General features: G+C 42.2%; 1 protein-coding gene across 1 annotated transcript in view; it reads left to right on the top strand.

Annotated features, from left to right (window-relative positions):
• Positions 1 to 17,397, top strand: part of coro1ca (coronin, actin binding protein, 1Ca) — a 47,576-nt gene extending 30,179 nt beyond the window's left edge. Inside the window, exons 3-11 of the mRNA XM_080766828.1 lie at positions 7,140 to 7,262; positions 8,751 to 8,880; positions 9,255 to 9,436; positions 10,512 to 10,631; positions 11,108 to 11,212; positions 11,317 to 11,462; positions 12,410 to 12,467; positions 12,603 to 12,845; positions 14,091 to 17,397. Of these exons, the coding sequence (XP_080622954.1) occupies positions 7,140 to 7,262; positions 8,751 to 8,880; positions 9,255 to 9,436; positions 10,512 to 10,631; positions 11,108 to 11,212; positions 11,317 to 11,462; positions 12,410 to 12,467; positions 12,603 to 12,845; positions 14,091 to 14,210 (1,227 nt within the window). The 3' untranslated portion in view covers positions 14,211 to 17,397. The remainder of the gene's footprint in view (positions 1 to 7,139; positions 7,263 to 8,750; positions 8,881 to 9,254; positions 9,437 to 10,511; positions 10,632 to 11,107; positions 11,213 to 11,316; positions 11,463 to 12,409; positions 12,468 to 12,602; positions 12,846 to 14,090) is intronic.
• Positions 17,398 to 17,642: the final 245 nt, after the last annotated feature.

Raw genomic sequence — 17,642 nt, 5'->3', positions numbered from 1 at the left:
ATTACCATTAAGTCTGCCCCTACTGTGCTGAACTGTATTGTACTGTACTGTAGTCAGTGTACTGTGTAGGCCGGTCCCCTATCATTCAGAAGCTGTAAATCAAATATACATTTGTACTTTTTGTAGTTGTGTGTCTGACTGGGCAACTGTTACTGTTTCAGCTGTGTGTCTCAAGGCAACAGAGGCAAAGGAAAAGTGGAAATTTCCATAGAGCAATGAAGTGTGTTGAGCCACACTAATGGAAGATCGTGTGTGTGTGTGTGTGTGTGTGTGTGTGTGTGTGTGTGTGTGTGTGTGTGTGTGTCGGCCTATCGTATGAGTGAAGATTTAGTTCTCTATTGCTTTGAGGGAATTGCCCTTCTTCCTTATCAATTCCCTTTGTGTATCAGACAGATTTGCCTATCTCCTGCAATGATATGCATAGTATTTGTGTACAGCCTCATGAGTTGCATAGCAACAAGTGAGTATAGCTGGCTGCAGACATTCCTCACTAGGATGTGAATGTCTGTAGTATAGTCTGTAGTGTAGTTAGGGACGTGTTTTTCCCCCCAACAACACCGGAGATATCAGTTTTCTCTGCTCTCACCTCCCTCGTCTGGTCAGAATGATGCTCACTCCTACATCTAACCACACTCCCTCTGGGCTGGTTGCCTTGGTGATGATCACTGCTCTGCCTTTCCTTGCTTGGCTGGTTTATTCTGTTAGCAGCCTTTTTTCCAGTGTTGTGAAAGTGTCCTGTGATGTCACCCACCACCCTGCCAAGTAACCCCTACGTTCACTTCTAAGGCCCTGATGAATGTTAATTACTGCAAGACTATTTATCCAGGTCCCATTTAAAACAGTAGGCTACATGGTTAATGTTTAAAGATGTATTTTATTTCTTTTTTCAGCCTTATTAAAGAAAGTAGGGATAGGAAAGTGAGGGCAGACAGAGAGGTAGACTCCCAAGTCAGAATTGAAAGGAGACATTGCAGTATTATGGCCAGCAAACTAATCAGTTGGTCACTGTCTGAAGTATGTTTAATGTTGTGTATATCAACATTGGAATCGGTTTATCTGGGGGCTCGTTCCTCTCCTGAATCACATCTTCACAGGGAAAGGGTAGAACATTCTTTAAGGCGTGAATCAGGGTGTGAATATGCCCCTTAGGCTTCCTGAGACAGAAAACGAGTGTGGGACAGGTTGCCACAGGCCAACTTGTCTACACGGCTCTCAATGTTGATCTCATTTTAGTAAACTAGCTCAGCATTATGAACAACATCTCATATGTTACAACCAGTGTTTCGTGGCTGTACAAAACCATACAAAACCATGCATTTCTAATAATATGAGCTTTGTTTAATTGGCATGGTGACACCTGCTCAACATCAGAGGTGTTTTCACAATTTGATGGTTTATTGGCTTGTGCTAACCATTACGCTTACCTCACTCCATACGAACCACATTCCTGCCTTATGTAGATTATCACACTATTGAATAATGTTTGTCCAGGCCCAGGGCAAGATCCACTTGTGCTCCTTGCTCAGTCCTAGGCATTCCTAATTGTGTATATCAGACACAAACATGATTAACACCTCAAAGGGTGCTACATTTGACACCCCAGCAGCCCCCATGCTCTCATTAGTCATAGCCATACCAGAGCGGCCTGGGGCCGAGGTGTGGAATGTGAGGAACGCCTGGCTCTCTGGTGAACTGGCAGGCAAGAGGCCTGGCGTGCTCTCTGGTCTGGGCCGGTCAGGATGTCAGATTGCAGCGCTTAACTTTAACATTGCATGTACTACAGTAGGCGGTTAACTTAAAAGCTTGTGATGTGCTTACCCCACATCTAAACGCCACCAGATCATGTTGTTGAAAAATACAAAATGCATATGGTGAGTAAACTTGATTCTAATCGTTTTTGATCATGAGCAATGGAAGTCTGTACTTAAATTCATATACTGTCCAAAGTTATTCAGTGTGTCACTGTCTGCTCTTGACTGGATTGGACTGGAGTGAAATGTTCTAACTTCTAAGACGTTAAGATATGATGTCCTGACTGAGGTCAGAAAACTGATCAAGCACTATTGAACTTATTTTGTTAAATGTATTCTTATCCATCTTTATTTGGCTCTTGACACTACTCTTACCTATGTTGTGTTTCACTCTTTAGTATTATTGCTGCCATGACACCTGAATTTCCCCACAGGGATAGATATACATATTTATCTTATCTTGTCTTAGAGGTTTCAGGCTGTCAGCCCTGATCTCCAAAGGCCTTCTGTGAGGATAGCAGTCATCAGAGGGAAATACCAGACAGACAGGAAGTTGTGCGTGCTTGCGTGCGTGTCATCAAAAATCTGTTATTTTCAATCAGCCACACAGCCAAAAAAGTGCAGGCATATAGTTAGTAGAGCTTAGGTTGTGATGCGTTTCTACCTTGCACACATTAGCAATCAACACAGACTATGACACACCCTGGTCATAGCCTGCTGTTTTACTCCCATGTCATACTTGTTCATGATGGTTATAAAGCTCTGTAGTGCAACTTAACATGTAATCACCCAGTCTGATTAAACACCAAGAGGATTTGAGAAAGTGACATAATAAGATCAACAAAATAATCCTTTGGTCCTGTCATAACACAAACTGTAGCCCTGATTAGAATGTTGCTAAAATGTTGTTGATTGAATCAGATTATCTACACTTACTCAGTTTTCTTAGATAGAAAACTTTTCTAAACAGATGGACACAGGGCAGAAAAAACACTATAGTGAGATGGGTCCCATAACTTCTCTTTTGGCTGTTATTTGAATAGCCAAAATGTATAAGATCAAGTAATGACAGTCTTGACAGATATGAGTATGGTTGGGTAAGAGTCTACTATAGCTGTAAATAACAAACATAATTCATGTTGGTGATTATATAAAATGTATTATCATATTAATTTATCATTGTTAAGTTCACTCTGTATATCCACGGGCATAATAGCATGATGATGCCATTACAAAACATGGGCTACATGTAAGAAATGTGTTTAATAAAACAAAATTAACTGCTACATTAACACATTTTGCGGGGGGGCCAGTTGGTAAAGGGGCGAGTCGTCTGGTATCCGTGCACTGTCAGGTCGGCACTCGGAAGTTGTAGGGCTTTCAACCGTCGGGTATAGCAGAGGAGATAGAGCTCTCTAGTTGGCTGCTAAGAACCCTTTCTAAAATTTATTTTATTTAAATTTATTTTGTCTGAATACAGCGCATGTCTATGGTATATTGTATATTGGCTGCATGTGTGCTCATAAGGCAGACAAAGTGAGACGTGTGCGTCATCTCAAACAAACACCAGCAGTCAGCTGTCATATTTGTTTTTAAATGAAACTAAGCCGTATCTTTAACTTATAAATATCATAAGCACTTACTCCTGCTTTTCTTTACGGCGAGAAAGGTCTGTAAAATCACGGAAGCAACCTGTGGTATTCGATTTCGCTGCAGTTTTTTTACAAGGAGGATAGGTTGGCCATTTTATGCATTGAAAATACTGAATAATACTTATGATGTTGGTTGTGCAAGCCTCATGTGGTGAGTAGCCTATCTTACAGTAGGTCACTCAAACAGAAATGTTTTCCTAGCTATTTATTATAATCATTAGCCTAGTTGAAGCACAACTCTATGGTCGCGTTGTGCTGCCCATGCCCTACGCACCCTGCAGTGCATAATATCTTTATAATTTATTTATTCATGTTCATGTATTTGTTGTTGAAAAAGTAGTGGTGCAGAATCCAAAACCTTTTTTCAACAGACTTTGATCTCCAGGCTTGAAGTTATAGTATGTGTCACAGGCTGGCCCAACTCTGCTTCAGTCAGGTGATTGCACAAGCGACAGGCCCTCTATATTACAGATATATTATTGACGTGTGGCTCATAGGCCTCCAATGAAATACTGCAGCAGGTGAAACGTTCCATTCAGTCTAAATTGACTCTGGCAACCACAGTACTGCGGGAGTGTATTGTGCTGTGGCAGAAGACTGGAGGCGACCTCTGCTAGGCTTTGTTGTCTGCTGTAGCCCAGGCAAGGAAGTGATGCCGAAAACTGGAAATCCTGAACAACGCACTGACTCATATCCTGGTATTCAGGCCCAGATCACTGTTTACAGGGTAATTTATACTATAAGTGTTTGTTTAGCTCTCTTAGGTGTTTGAAGAGATCTCCTTATTCTTACATTGGCAAATTTTGATCCTTGTCTACTGGTACTGACACCTACTGGTTGAGAAGAAGCCCTGTCTGAAGCTCCTAAGCCCAATATCTCCCCTGGCCAAGACGGCATTCCATCTTGGATGAGAACCTGGGTTACAGTTGCAAGTACCCCTCTCCACCGAGAGAAGACGGATTCTAGCGTATACTTTTAGATTCTCAGTATCCCTTTTAAACATATAGTTCGCCTTTTCTAATCTTTGAGTTATGGTCATTTCATAGTTCATACTCTATGGTGTGTGTGTGGGGGGGGGGAACTTTATTCCGTTTTATAGAACAACATTGGTGATTGTTTTCTGCTTATTTGTTCTCAAAAGTACATGGGAAAATCTGCACTCCCAGAGCATGAGTGAATGCATAGTGCTACATTTAGCCTATCTGGCACATTGACATTATTGTCAATGTGCCGAGTCTAATGGTAGAATGACTGTGGGCAGTGAGATTTATTTTAATTTCTTTATTAGGTAACCATTCTACTTTAAATGGTGCTGCAGCAGTAGCATGGAATACTGTAGCTGACATCATCTATCGGGCCCTCGTATGGCCTTGTTATGGAATCAACAGCAAAGAATGGGGCGTGTCTCATAATACTCATCAATCCATATTCAATTCATTGCTGCTTTGCTCTCTAGGGCTGTCACAATCATAATCCTATTTCACGATATATTGTCATACAAATAATTGTGATTAGAGATTTTTGTGCATTGGAACATTTCTGATTACAAATTACATTTCTGTTTGCATTTTAGACTTTGTGGAAGAAAAAAAATACATTGCAAAGGGCAGATATGACAATTAACTTAACCAGTAAGACCTAAGGGCCTGTTGAGAACTCTAGTTTTCGCCGGCTGCCGGACGCGGCTGCACTTAACTTTGGGGCAGGCCTCTCTTGAGTTTGAAATTTGAATGGACAGGTATAAGTCAAAAGGGAGACATCGAAGAGGAAGGATGGATGGGGAAGGATCAACATATGGAATGTCAGAACCGGTTCTGACATATATCCATATATGGAGATCTAAGGGTTTGAGGTTTGAGGTCCGATGTAGAGTTGCTGGCCAATATTGATGACATCAGGAATCTCCATATATGGGCTTAACTGCGACAGCAGGTCGCATACATCAGGGTCTCCACATCTCCATCCCTGATGATGTCACATGATGTCACTAGACCTGGGCACCATATATGGTGCCTGACCAACACACTGATGGTAAATGCACGATTCCATATTTAACTGCGACCTTTGGTCTCAATAAAGCAATGACTGACATAGCTTGTAAATCTGCTCTTTCCGCTATTTTGGGAAATTTTATGAACATTTCTCTACTGTTTCTGCTTAGAGTCAAGCACCACAGGGGGTGCACACGCCACAGTTTGGGAATCCCTGTCTTAGACAATTTGATGATTATACGAATTATACGATTATGCAAAATAATTGCGATTAGACGATTATGTGATAATTGTGACAGGCCTAATTGCTCTCAACAGTGTGTTGAGAAAGCAGCTGATATTCCCGACTTTTAAAGTTGGAGCAAGTCATCTAAATGAGTGGAAAAGGTCTATTGTCTTGACACAGTTGGGTGTGCATGTCCTTGTGTGACAGTCCTTCAGGACACAGTTGGGTGTGCATGTCCTTGTGTGACAGTCCTTCAGGACACAGTTGGGTGTGCATGTCCTTGTGTGACAGTCCTTCAGGACACAGTTGGGTGTGCATGTCCTTGTGTGACAGTCCTTCAAGTCATCTAAATGAGTGGAAAAGGACTATTGTCTTGACACAGTTGGGTGTGCATGTCCTTGTGTGACAGTCCTTCAAGTCATCTAAATGAGTGGAAAAGGACTATTGTCTTGACACAGTTGGGTGTGCATGTCCTTGTGTGACAGTCCTTCAGGGGGAAGCATTATATAAAAGGCTCAGTAGTGGTTCATTTAGACTTACAGTGATCATTTAATAAAGGAACGGTTGTGGAAAACTAAGCATCTGCATCTGGGTGTAACTTTCCATAGATCCCATTCTCTTAATTGTCATCCCATAGTATATATATTTCCCCCCCCCCCCCAAATGGCCTTTCCATAATTTTAGTGTTGACATTGTATTGCAAATCTTGTCAAGTTTTTTTTTTTTAAACTTTTTATCAGTTTTATGTAAGGCATAAACACTTTAAAGCACCCCTTTATCTCTGCATGTCTGCATGCCTGCTCGGTATAGCACCAATGCACCCCTCTCAGGGACCTTCTGTTTCACAGACTGCCTCTGTGCAGTCCATTTCCCAGATTGCACATAATGCGTGAATGGACCATGTAATAGGGCTAATAACGTGTAGTTAGGCTTCGTTTACAGAGCTTCATGGGTGTGTTCCGTGTTTGGGGGATAGGGCTTTTACCGTAGGGCTTGATGGTTTCCTCTTTTCTTTTCTTTTTAAGAGAAGCTGTTTAGGCAGTTTTGTTTTATTTTAGACAGCAAAGTGAGACAAGAAACTGATGTCAGAGAGGGATAAAGACATAATAGATGCTACCTGTTCCAGGCAGCCAGTATTGAACCATCAACAGCTACCACCAGTGCACCCCAGAAAAGTGTCATCTTGTCCAGGTCACTGCTAACAGTGCTATGGGATATTTTATCTTTGATATGGAAATGTAAATACCGGTAATATATACCAGTAATCGAATACCTATAGATAGATTTATTTTGTCAAATGATTGTATGGTGCCATCAAGGCAAATATGTATACATATTAGGGCACATTTTAGCACGGTCAAATCATCAACCACTGGACTGTGTTTTTGTGAGTTATATAGTTTGCCATTGGGATTATACTGGTAATTGTCATGTTTCACAACTTCCGCATGGGCTGTTGTCTAAGCAGAACCAGCAGGAGACTAATCTCGTACTTGTTTGTTTGTCTTTCCCTTTACAGACAGGCCGCATTGACAAATCATACCCCACAGTGTGTGGTCACACGGGCCCTGTGTTAGACATCGACTGGTGTCCCCACAATGACCAGGTCATCGCCAGTGGCTCAGAGGACTGCACAGTCATGGTAAGTTTGATGTCATCCTGCACACCTTAAGTGAGACAAGTCGTTCTTGTGTAACACACACACACACACACACACACACACACACACACACACAAATACTTCAGCTAGTAACTGACTTGAGACTACATGTTTTGGTTGCGAAAGACCAGATTTTCATAGCCCCGGGATGGGTACAAACCTCACCCTCTGGATCAGATTAGGCACAAATATGTGTCATAGGAATCAGAGCTGGGCGGTGATTTAGCTGCTTTATTGGGCTGATGTCACCGATTTTATTTGAATCCAGTGCTGTACATACTTAACTGTGTCCTTATTTGGCCCATAAACGGGAGCTTGGCGGGTGACGGATGCGTAGATAGGGCTGCTAACCTGCTACACTACTTGAAAGAGTCAACTTCCCTGTTTAACCTGCTCAGAGCTATAAAACTACCCAGGATTGTGAATACATGCAGTGTTTTCACAGGCCTGTATGTTTGCAGAAGTTGACCCATCACTTGATTTCTTTTCAGCATTTAGTTTGACCTTTTGGGGGATGAACAATCTGAATATGCTCTCTTGTGTGTGTGTGTGTGTGTGTGTGTGTGTGTGTGTGTGTGTGTGTGTGTGTGTGTGTGTGTGTGTGTGTGTGTGTGTGTGTGTGTGTGTGTGTTAATTAAACTAAATCAGGTCTTTATTATGCCAACATCAAATCCTATGGATTGACTTCTAAGTCTCTGCTGCCCCCTTCTGGATCTGTGAGAGAATTGTCATCTAATAATAATATAGTTCCCCCACTCCTTTAGAGTATTTTTGGTACATTCTTTCAGTACATTAGCACATATGTGAAAATGTGTCCTCTACATTTACCCATCTACTGTCTACAGCTCCCAGGGAGCAGTTGGGGGTTAAGTGTCTTGCTCAGGAACACTTTGACTCATAGAGCGGGGCCGGGGGGTGAACCAGGGACCTTCTGTTTCCCACACAGTCTCTCTACCTATTCAGCCCTCGCCGAATGACTAGACAGAAGCTGTGTGTTATGTTAGTAATAATGTGTTATTGTGGACTTGTCTTGACTTAATGGCCTTCCTATAACCCAGTGGTTCCCAGACTTTCATGTCGAGGACCCCACCGTTTAATTTCAAGGACCCCCAGTTTGACATGCATTTGTCTACGGACGGACCTCCATTTAATGGCATTTATATCTCTGGGACCCCAATTTATTATTGTAAAATCAGTGTTAGTGTACAAATGGGCCCCTTAGGATCCATGTGGTTCCATTTGTACACTCTCAGAGTTACAGAACCATAAGGGTCCATTTGGTTCCAACTATTATTTAGCTGAGGACCCCCTGGAACTCCCTCAAGGACCCCTGAGGGTCTCCGGACCCCACTTTGGGAACCACTGCTATAACCCACACACCATACACAAAAACCTTACGGGCTCTACTATGTATAGCTCCTTGTCTGTCTTTGTTTACTGATAGTGTTTGTCTGTCATGTTTCTTGCTAGGTATGGCAGATCCCTGAGAACGGTCTGGTCACCAGTCTGGCTGAACCCGTTGTGGTCCTGGAGGGCCACTCCAAACGGGTTGGCATTATCTCATGGCACCCTACAGCACGCAATGTCCTCCTCAGTGCAGGTAAGTGCCTTCCTCCTTTAGCCGTGGGAGGACCAAAATAACACGTCTGAAAGCTACTGGGGTATAAAATATTATGTAATCATTCATTTGTAAGCTTTGTGCAAAGCTGAAAATTAAATACAATAATTCACATTGGCCTTGTTTGTTTGACTGAAACAAAATAACATACAGTAGTTGGATTTATTTTTTAAATTGTGCTGGTGTTGTGGTTCTGGTGTGCTGTGTGCTTATGTGATCAAATCATGTAACGCCTATGACTTTATTTTCCCCCTGCTCAGCTTCAAAGTCAGCATAGATCTCTAGGCTAGAATCTGGAATCGGCTGTCAAGTACTGTAGCTTTTAATGTATGCATGCTACTTCTCTTTTTCGCCAGGTTGTGACAATATGATCATCGTCTGGAACGTTGGCACAGGGGAGGCCATGATCAACCTGGAGGACATGCATCCAGACGTTATTTACAGCGCATGCTGGAACCGCAATGGCAGCCTCATCTGCACCTCCTGCAAGGACAAGGCCATCCGAGTAATCGATCCACGAAAGGAAAAGCTTGTGGCTGTGAGTGGTGTTTTTGATTTGTTCATGTTTGCCATTCTTCTGTGTAGGACAAAGCATTTCACTCAGAATTGAAGGCTTTGACCAAGGAGATTAGATGGATTACTATGAAGAATAAGAATAACATTTAAAGAATAGGGTAGGGGCATCCATAGTCTCGCGTTACCAGAAAACTATTCCACAATCTCCGAATGCTATATAGAGTCTGGGACTATAACCCCCATGAGCTGAGTAACGGAAGCTGCCACGAAAATATATGTTTTTATTTCCTTTTCTGTTAAGCAACAAGCTATAGCCTTAGATGTTTTCTATTTATATTAGGATAAATATGCGCAACTGTAAAGACGAAACGAAAGTGGCGAGGAGGCTCCACTTCCGCTGTATCCGGATACTCATGAGACCTCTTCCATTGGCCCAGACTGTATAATGAAGCATTTGGAAATCGTGGAGGCAACAGTCTGGTAACGTGAGACTAGGACATCCAGGGTAAAGTCCACCACTAAAAATCACACCCGTGTGAAGTGACTGGGGCGCTCTTATCATCGTACATCATCATACATCATCTCACTCCGGCCAATCACAATTTGCGTCCTCACCTTCGTCATCAATGTGTTTACACAAACACTCAAAATTGTCCATTCATTGTCAATGGCATTTAATGTTTGTGTTAGGACAAGATTTGGGTTACACACACCACAATTAGCTGTGATATTAGTCTGGCCTTGCCAGGCTACCACGGTGCATCCAGCTTGGCTGGTCGCTTCACGAGCACAGTTGGCATTCTCTGTTGCTGCACTAGTGACTTCTACAGGTTGTTGAGCGGGGAGTGGAACTGGAAAGGATAGCGTGTTCCTCTGCATGCGTTACGTCCTCCGAAACAGCTGGCTGGTATTAGGACTAGGAGTCATGTCCACGACCCAGATCAGCAGTGACAGGGACCATACACATTGGGGGGAATTGACATACAGTAACTAAATTGGGAGGGAAAGTATAGGGTGCTGTTCTATTACATTTTAATCAGGATTTAGAATATGAATATTAACCAGTTGTATTTTGACCTGTGACCTGTACTTCACAGGAGAAGGAAAAGGCACATGACGGATCCAGACCCATGAGGGCCATTTTCATGGCTGATGGCAATGTCTTCACCACAGGTTTCAGCCGCATGAGTGAGAGACAGCTAGCCCTCTGGAACCCGGTAGGTTGCAATTTCCATGGAGACATGGAATAACATCACAGTTTTACTAAATGAAGTCAAGAGAATGCAGTAGACTAGAGGGTTCCTTTCTATTGTCCTTAAGTCTGGTTTGGCCCGATTTTATATTTTATACCTCCCACTCTGTGCATCACTCCCTTGGGTCCTCCGCGATATGCACACAGAGTTTGATGTCAGTCGGCCATGCAGTTCTCCTGGGGGGACACGTACACAAACAGATTTTGCGCATTTATAGAAGGATTTGTTTAATTGAAAAGCATACAGCCGATAACGGTTTGAAGTCACAAAATGTATTTTCATTTTTTCAGGCAACCAGAAGGAAAAAGCTTGCTTACATTAAATAATTCTGTACAGTACATGAAACAAACATTCCTGCTGGTATTTGTTCCAACTGTCTTAAAACCTCTAGAGATGAAGCTCATCAACAAGACCACTCTGACCACATGCTTAATTTTCAGCAAAGCATGGATGAGGCCATTTCTGTTCATGAAATGGACACCAGCAATGGAGTCCTCCTGCCCTTCTATGACCCAGACACCAGTGTGGTTTATCTTTGTGGGAAGGTATGTTGTGTCTAAACAATGTTCAAATGGAGTTTTAAGTCAAATCCTATGTAGCACAATGCTGAAATAATACCACCCCTTTATATTTTGTTGGTGTTTGACAGGGTGACAGCAGCATTCGTTACTTTGAGATCACGGACGAGGCTCCGTTTGTCCACTACCTCAACACTTTCACCACCAAGGAGCCACAAAGGGGTATGGGCTACATGCCCAAGAGGGGACTCGATGTCAATAAGTGTGAAATAGCAAGGTAAGCTTGAAGAAACAATGAGTTCAATACAGGGATTTTCAAACCCTTGAGCACACTCCCTTGGGCTCCTCAAAGGTCACGTCAGGCCTGTATTCATATCCATGGAAAACAGCTCTTATCTCTCTACAAATCAATAAGACGTTTAAAATATATTTTTGGTCTTAATGCACTCCATTGTGCCCCTGCAAACCATTTGGGAACCACTGGTTTGTTTATTTACACCATATTGGCATGAAATAGTTGGGTAAACGGGTGTTACCAATGATACTGAATACGGTTCTGTTCCATTCGGGTCAAATTGTTGCTATTGTCACCTGTGAAGAATGTAACCTACTATTTAATGTTAATATGGCTGCTGTGGAAAATATCTACTGGGTATCATGATAACTCGGAGGGGCCATGTACTGTAGTCAAGCTCCTAACTCTCTTACAGATAATCAGCTGATGGCTCAGCTGAGAAACTATCCACATCAGCTGACAGCTCAGCTGATTCTCGCACCAATCAAATTGAATTATTCGGGTCTCTCTTCATGACAAATAATCCCTTTTACCTTTTACTAAAAGGGGCAGCAGTTGGTCAGGACATAGAGCAGCCGACTTTAAAATCGTTCGATTTCCAGCTTCTCCAGGCTTTATGACGAGGTGTCCCTGAGCAAGTAACTGAACGTTTAATTGAGCCACGATTCGACGCGAGTGGTCCTGATTCCTGAATGAAATTGGAAATATGTTTTATCTGACGACCAGAATAAATGTTTTTGTAATAGTCATGCCTGGGTACTTGTTCCTACCATCTCCACTAGGAGGTAGCACTTCTTCACAATGTAATAAGTACGCTCTCTTGGCATACTCATTACAGTAAAACATATTTTTAAACACACTGCCCCATGAAATTGTATGTTCTTTTAATGCATTACAGATTGGGTAATCAGCCTCTTGTGTGTTGACAGATTCTATAAACTGCATGAAAGGAAGTGTGAACCTATCATCATGACTGTACCTAGGAAGGTGAGATTAAATCCTAAACCACACACAAACTGCTATTAGGCCTCTTTTCACCTCTCTTTATTGCTGGTGTCCATGTAAAAAGCCAGGCATGTACCTAAATGTTCTGTCCATGGTCTGTCTTGCTCTACCCTCCAGTCGGACTTGTTCCAGGACGACTTGTATCCGGACACAGCAGGTCCAGATGCAGTTCTGGAAGCAGAAGAGTGGTTTGATGGGAAGAACGGAGACCCCGTACTTATCTCCCTTAAAAACGGCTATGTCCCTGGCAAGAACCGCGACCTCAAGGTGGTAAAGAAGAACATTCTGGACAGCAAGCTGACCAAGAACGCAGAGAACGCGGGGCCCCCCAACAAGCCTGCCTCTCCAACTCCATCCATTGTGAGTCGGCTAACCCACTCTAATGTACTCTAGTGATTTGTTCCATGCTGTACCAGATTAGTCCAGTCCAGACACACCCACTACATATTGGATCAATGGCTGTTGCTTTTGAACAAGGATAGAAATTAATTCATAGCATAGAAATTAATTGCTGTGCTTTTCTTTTCTTTTTACCACTGCACTGCCCTTGGCATGCCTTTTTCCATCACTGATTAACACGATGGACACCAAAACGTCAGATGACTTGTTCAGATTTAACCCCGGAGGTCGCCGAACCGGTCAGATGGCGGGTAGTAAGCAGGCAGCCAAATCTCAACACTAACCTTTCGTGCTGTCCAGGCTGCTAGACAGCGCCATACCTTCTTCCCACATGAGGATCAATGCGCACGCCTCCCATAAGGATCCACTCATTGTCGTTTATTTGTTGCTTGTTTTCTCCGAAAAATACTACAAAGTTCTGTTTTAGTCCAATCCGCCCGATGTTCAGATGTAAATAGTGATTTGATTTCTGATCGTATCGCGCCAGCCATATTACTACTTGTGGTGAAAACTAAGACATGTCAGCTTGTGCTCGTAAAACTTTTTCCTCCGCCTCTCATTGTATTGGGCTGTGTGGGCGGAAGTGGTTGGCACCTATATACACAGATATACCCTGGCTGCCTGCGGTAATTTCAAATGAACACCAGGGGGCGCTGAAAGTGTTGATACACAATTAATCCTGAATGCATCATGTTGCAGTTGAGTCTCTAGACCAGCAGAGTTTGTTAGGTTTAAGATTACAAACTGAATACATGAAGTGGTTTTTAGATGTTGTCTCTGACCCACAAACTGAGGGTCTGCTGGTGCTCTGCGCACCCAGCCACTGGGCGTCCTGCCCCATCTCGCCCACAACACAGCCGCCCTCCCTGGGACCCAGCCCATGCCTCCACTGCTCTCTGGAGATTTGGCCTATAATCATAGCTCACTGGCTCCTGAAATGCAGGCTACAGGCCTGGCCAGGCGGTATATGTTAACCCTCACGGCTCTGCCACATGGCACTTGAAGATCCAGCTGTAGATTGTGATAAAAAAGAGGAGCTGCCGTTATTGACTGTTTTGTGAACAGGAATAGGTTTGACATTAATCAGAATATGATTTGCCTTCAGGAAATTTGCATAGCATTTGTTGAAAGATTGATAAAAATAAAATAAACATTATCATGTCATTAAATAAAATGTCACACATACGTCTTCTTTTTTCCCCACAGAAAAGTGAAGCCAGGCTGGAGGAGATCTTGAAAGAAATCAAATCCCTCAAAGACCTGGTCAGCAGTCAGGAGAAGCGAATCATCAAACTTGAAGACCAGATGTCCAAACTTGCCATTTAAGGATCCTCCCCAACCCGCTACAATTCAGGACGTTCCATTGGCTGGGAGGTGGGCGGGACCCGTCACTGCCAATCTCAATGACAGCGTTCCGCCTGATGCCTACCTAGCAACAATCCCTAGCAACATTCCAGACAAACTTTTTTTCTTAGCTAGCCCCGCCCCTAGCCCTCAGTTAACACAGATGGATCAAAGAAGGACGTGTGACAGATCTTTTTTTTTTTAATGGATTTTTTTTTCCTTTTTTTTTCTATGTTGTTGGAAGAGAAATCTATTCCTTTTAATCTCTGGCAGTCATTTGTCATTTGTCCATAGGTTGTATAAACAGTCTTAACTATCCCATTCCTTTTAAATTTATGACCAAGAAAGAATCCTGTGTGAACAGTCATGTTTTGGTATACTGAAATGTTGTTTTTTCTTCTGTTTTTTGTTTTTTAAGCAGGTATCAGTATTTACTATCCTTATAGGCTACCCCTACTTACGCCGTTGCCAAATTTTAAGTAACTTTGTTTACACCTCCTTGACAGTATTTTTGTCTTCTTTTTGTGGGAAGATTGAAAATGCGAACGGTGAGGGACAACGCAGTAGACTGCTAATGCGAGGAGGGGAGTTCTATCAGTGAATCACTTAATGCACAATATCAATAAAGGAAAATGTGACCGTTGGTCACCATAGGCTGACGGCTCAAAAACTCTGCAATTCTTGGGATTTGGGAAGAAAATCAATATTGACCGTCTATACTACTTAAGCTGCCACAGTCTTTCACATCTGTGTAAACGTATTCCTATTCTTCTTGCTTTTCTCCACTTCGCCCTCCTCCTCTCCCCCAAGCTTATCTGTTCTACTATCACTGCACACAGCAAGTCATGTAGGCATGCAGTCCTTTCATGGCTGACATAATACCATGCCTCCTGTACTAATGGGAGTATAAAATGATCAACGGCTCAGATGAATCTCATTCGTCAGTTATTGGGTGAAAAGCAACACTTCGTACAATCCTCTCTCTCCTCAGTGTCAACACTTCACTGTGGTCCATAGCGTCGACTCCGCTACAGTGGTGGGCTGTTAGTGTGACTGTGAACTTTATGAGGTTTTGTGGACTTTTTCTCCCCCCCCCCCCCCCCCCTTTGTTATGCCCTTGGAAGGACCAATGACATTGTGGATTGTCAATTTTCCAAAGAAAAGGCCTGTTAGCTCTGCTTTGTTGTCATAAGAGGTTCAGTCACCAACCTCAATGTTTTGTATGTGTGACGTTGCTTGTGTTCCAAGACCAAGGCCTGATTTATACTTGTGTTGTGCACTAAAAATAGCTGAGCTTGTAGATCTGCTATTTTCGGTGTGTGACACTGGCATGCAACAAGTATAAATCAGGGTTATAAGTATAATCAAGTGTGGTGGGGACTCTTGCCATCATTCTAGTCCATTATATGCCACCATTGGCTCATTTGTGTTATATGAACAACCCAGAACTTGTATAGAATTTGTGCAAAAATGACCAATTAATCCCCCTTGATTATAACTAGGTATTGGCTTAATGGCTGGTGATCTAAATGCAAATTGCGGTGTCAAGTGTATGTGAAAATGTGCCTGGTGTTGGCCATTCGGGTGCAATGATGTACCTACAATGTTTCATGTGCTCCTTGTTTTGTTTTGCCTTCACACAGCAAATTGTGATGAAGCGGTTGGTTATGAAATGAACTTACAGTGAAATGTGACAGACTTGCCTATAACTACAGAGAATTGAAGCGTTGATTCCTAGCTACATTGATCATTTTAGTCTCTTTCTTGCTCTGTTGTACTTTGTTTCCCTCTTAACTATCACATTTTTTATGGTTATGTCTTAAATGCCCCAATTTTGTATGGCCAAGTAATTAAAGCAACCAGGAAGCATTCGGATTGTTTAAAATATTTTCATGTGTTTGCCAACTGTGATAAATGATTGTTTGTTTTGGTTATGGATGTGTTCTAGAAGGAAGGTGAGACTGTTCAGTCTGTTGTTTGCCTTTAAAGTTTGTTACCACTGAAAAGACCAGAAAGTGCCATAGAGGTGGTGCCATGGGAGTGTTGAATAGAATTGGTTTGAGTTGCATAGGAGTGACATTAGATGGGTTGACCAAGTTTCATGTTGAAGGGCTGAAGAAAGTATTCCACACAAATCGTCTCCTTAATGGACCCTGTATTGTCCTATAGCGTGTCAGTCCCCTGGATGACATCATTCAGTCTTTCCCATTCCACATTCCAGTATACTGTTTGTACTACACAGAATATATGCTAAAATATTGTTTGATGCATTCGTAAGTCGTATTCTTTGAGTGACAGTTGAATGCACCCAAAGTTTGATTTGTTTCCACCAAAACATGAATTGGGGGGGGGGGGGGGGAAACAAGCAAATGCAACCCAGGCAGCTGCTGGACACTTTCAAGGGCAACTGATTCATGTTCTGTTTCAGCACCATTTGTTCACAGACCACTAGTGAAACTAAATCTAAAACATGCGACAGAATATTTAAGGAAATGTGTCATGTTGAATCTGTACTGCCCTATCTTGTACATTAGACTGCTAGTCTTTGGTCTCCTTATAGCACTCTTGGAACAGGAGCTATGATTTATTGAATTGAATATAATGAATAGTTTTTCAAAGGGACACTGTAGGTCGGAGGAATGTGCAGTTGCAAGGTAGAAGTATTTGAAATAAAGGCCTAGCAAATTATTGAAGGCTGTGTAAATAACCTCACCATGTTTTTTGTTTTGTTTTTGCTTTGCTTTATATTTGTCTTTGTTTTATTTTAATTATTTTTGTTTCTTGTGGTTGTGCTGAAGAGGGTGTTGTATGGGAGTTGGATTATTAACCATATTCACACAGTGGCCATTTTAATCTTATTTAATTAATTACTTAATACCCAAGTATTAAATAAAACAAAATGGCTTCCTTGTGAATGTTGTCAATGGCGTGTTTGAAATGTTTCCCCTTCTCTATGTTCCTGCGCCTTGCCATAACCCGTCATACGATTACAAAAACGTCTCCACCTTATCACAGGTATTACACATATAGAAACAAATCAGTCACAGAAGAAAACATACCAGGATTAAGCCTCATGTGGAGGTATGCTCAGCATTTTTGTTCATTATTCCTGCTTCAAGTATCAAACGTTAATTATAAGAAATATTAATAAACACATTTTAAAAAAGTGGCTTTGCTGTATAATTTTCAATTGTTTTAAGTTGATAAAAGTTGAAAATTGTTTTAATTTATCAAAAATGCTCTCATGGCGTGGATTGCAATCCATTCACTTTATCAGATTATTGTCTCCCTATGGCCTGCTAACAGCCACCGAGGTGCGCACATGCACCTGACTATCACCACCAGTGTCCATCCTCCTTTTCTGCATAAGTAAACGGTATAAACCTACACTGTTATTAATAATTACATCGTATT

Source organism: Protomyctophum bolini (genome assembly GCF_963924005.1).
Source record: "Protomyctophum bolini genome assembly, chromosome: 6".
In the NCBI taxonomy this organism is placed as follows: Eukaryota; Metazoa; Chordata; class Actinopteri; order Myctophiformes; family Myctophidae; genus Protomyctophum; species Protomyctophum bolini.
Note: the sequence above shows the minus strand (reverse complement) of the source record. Positions and strands in the feature narration are given on the sequence as shown.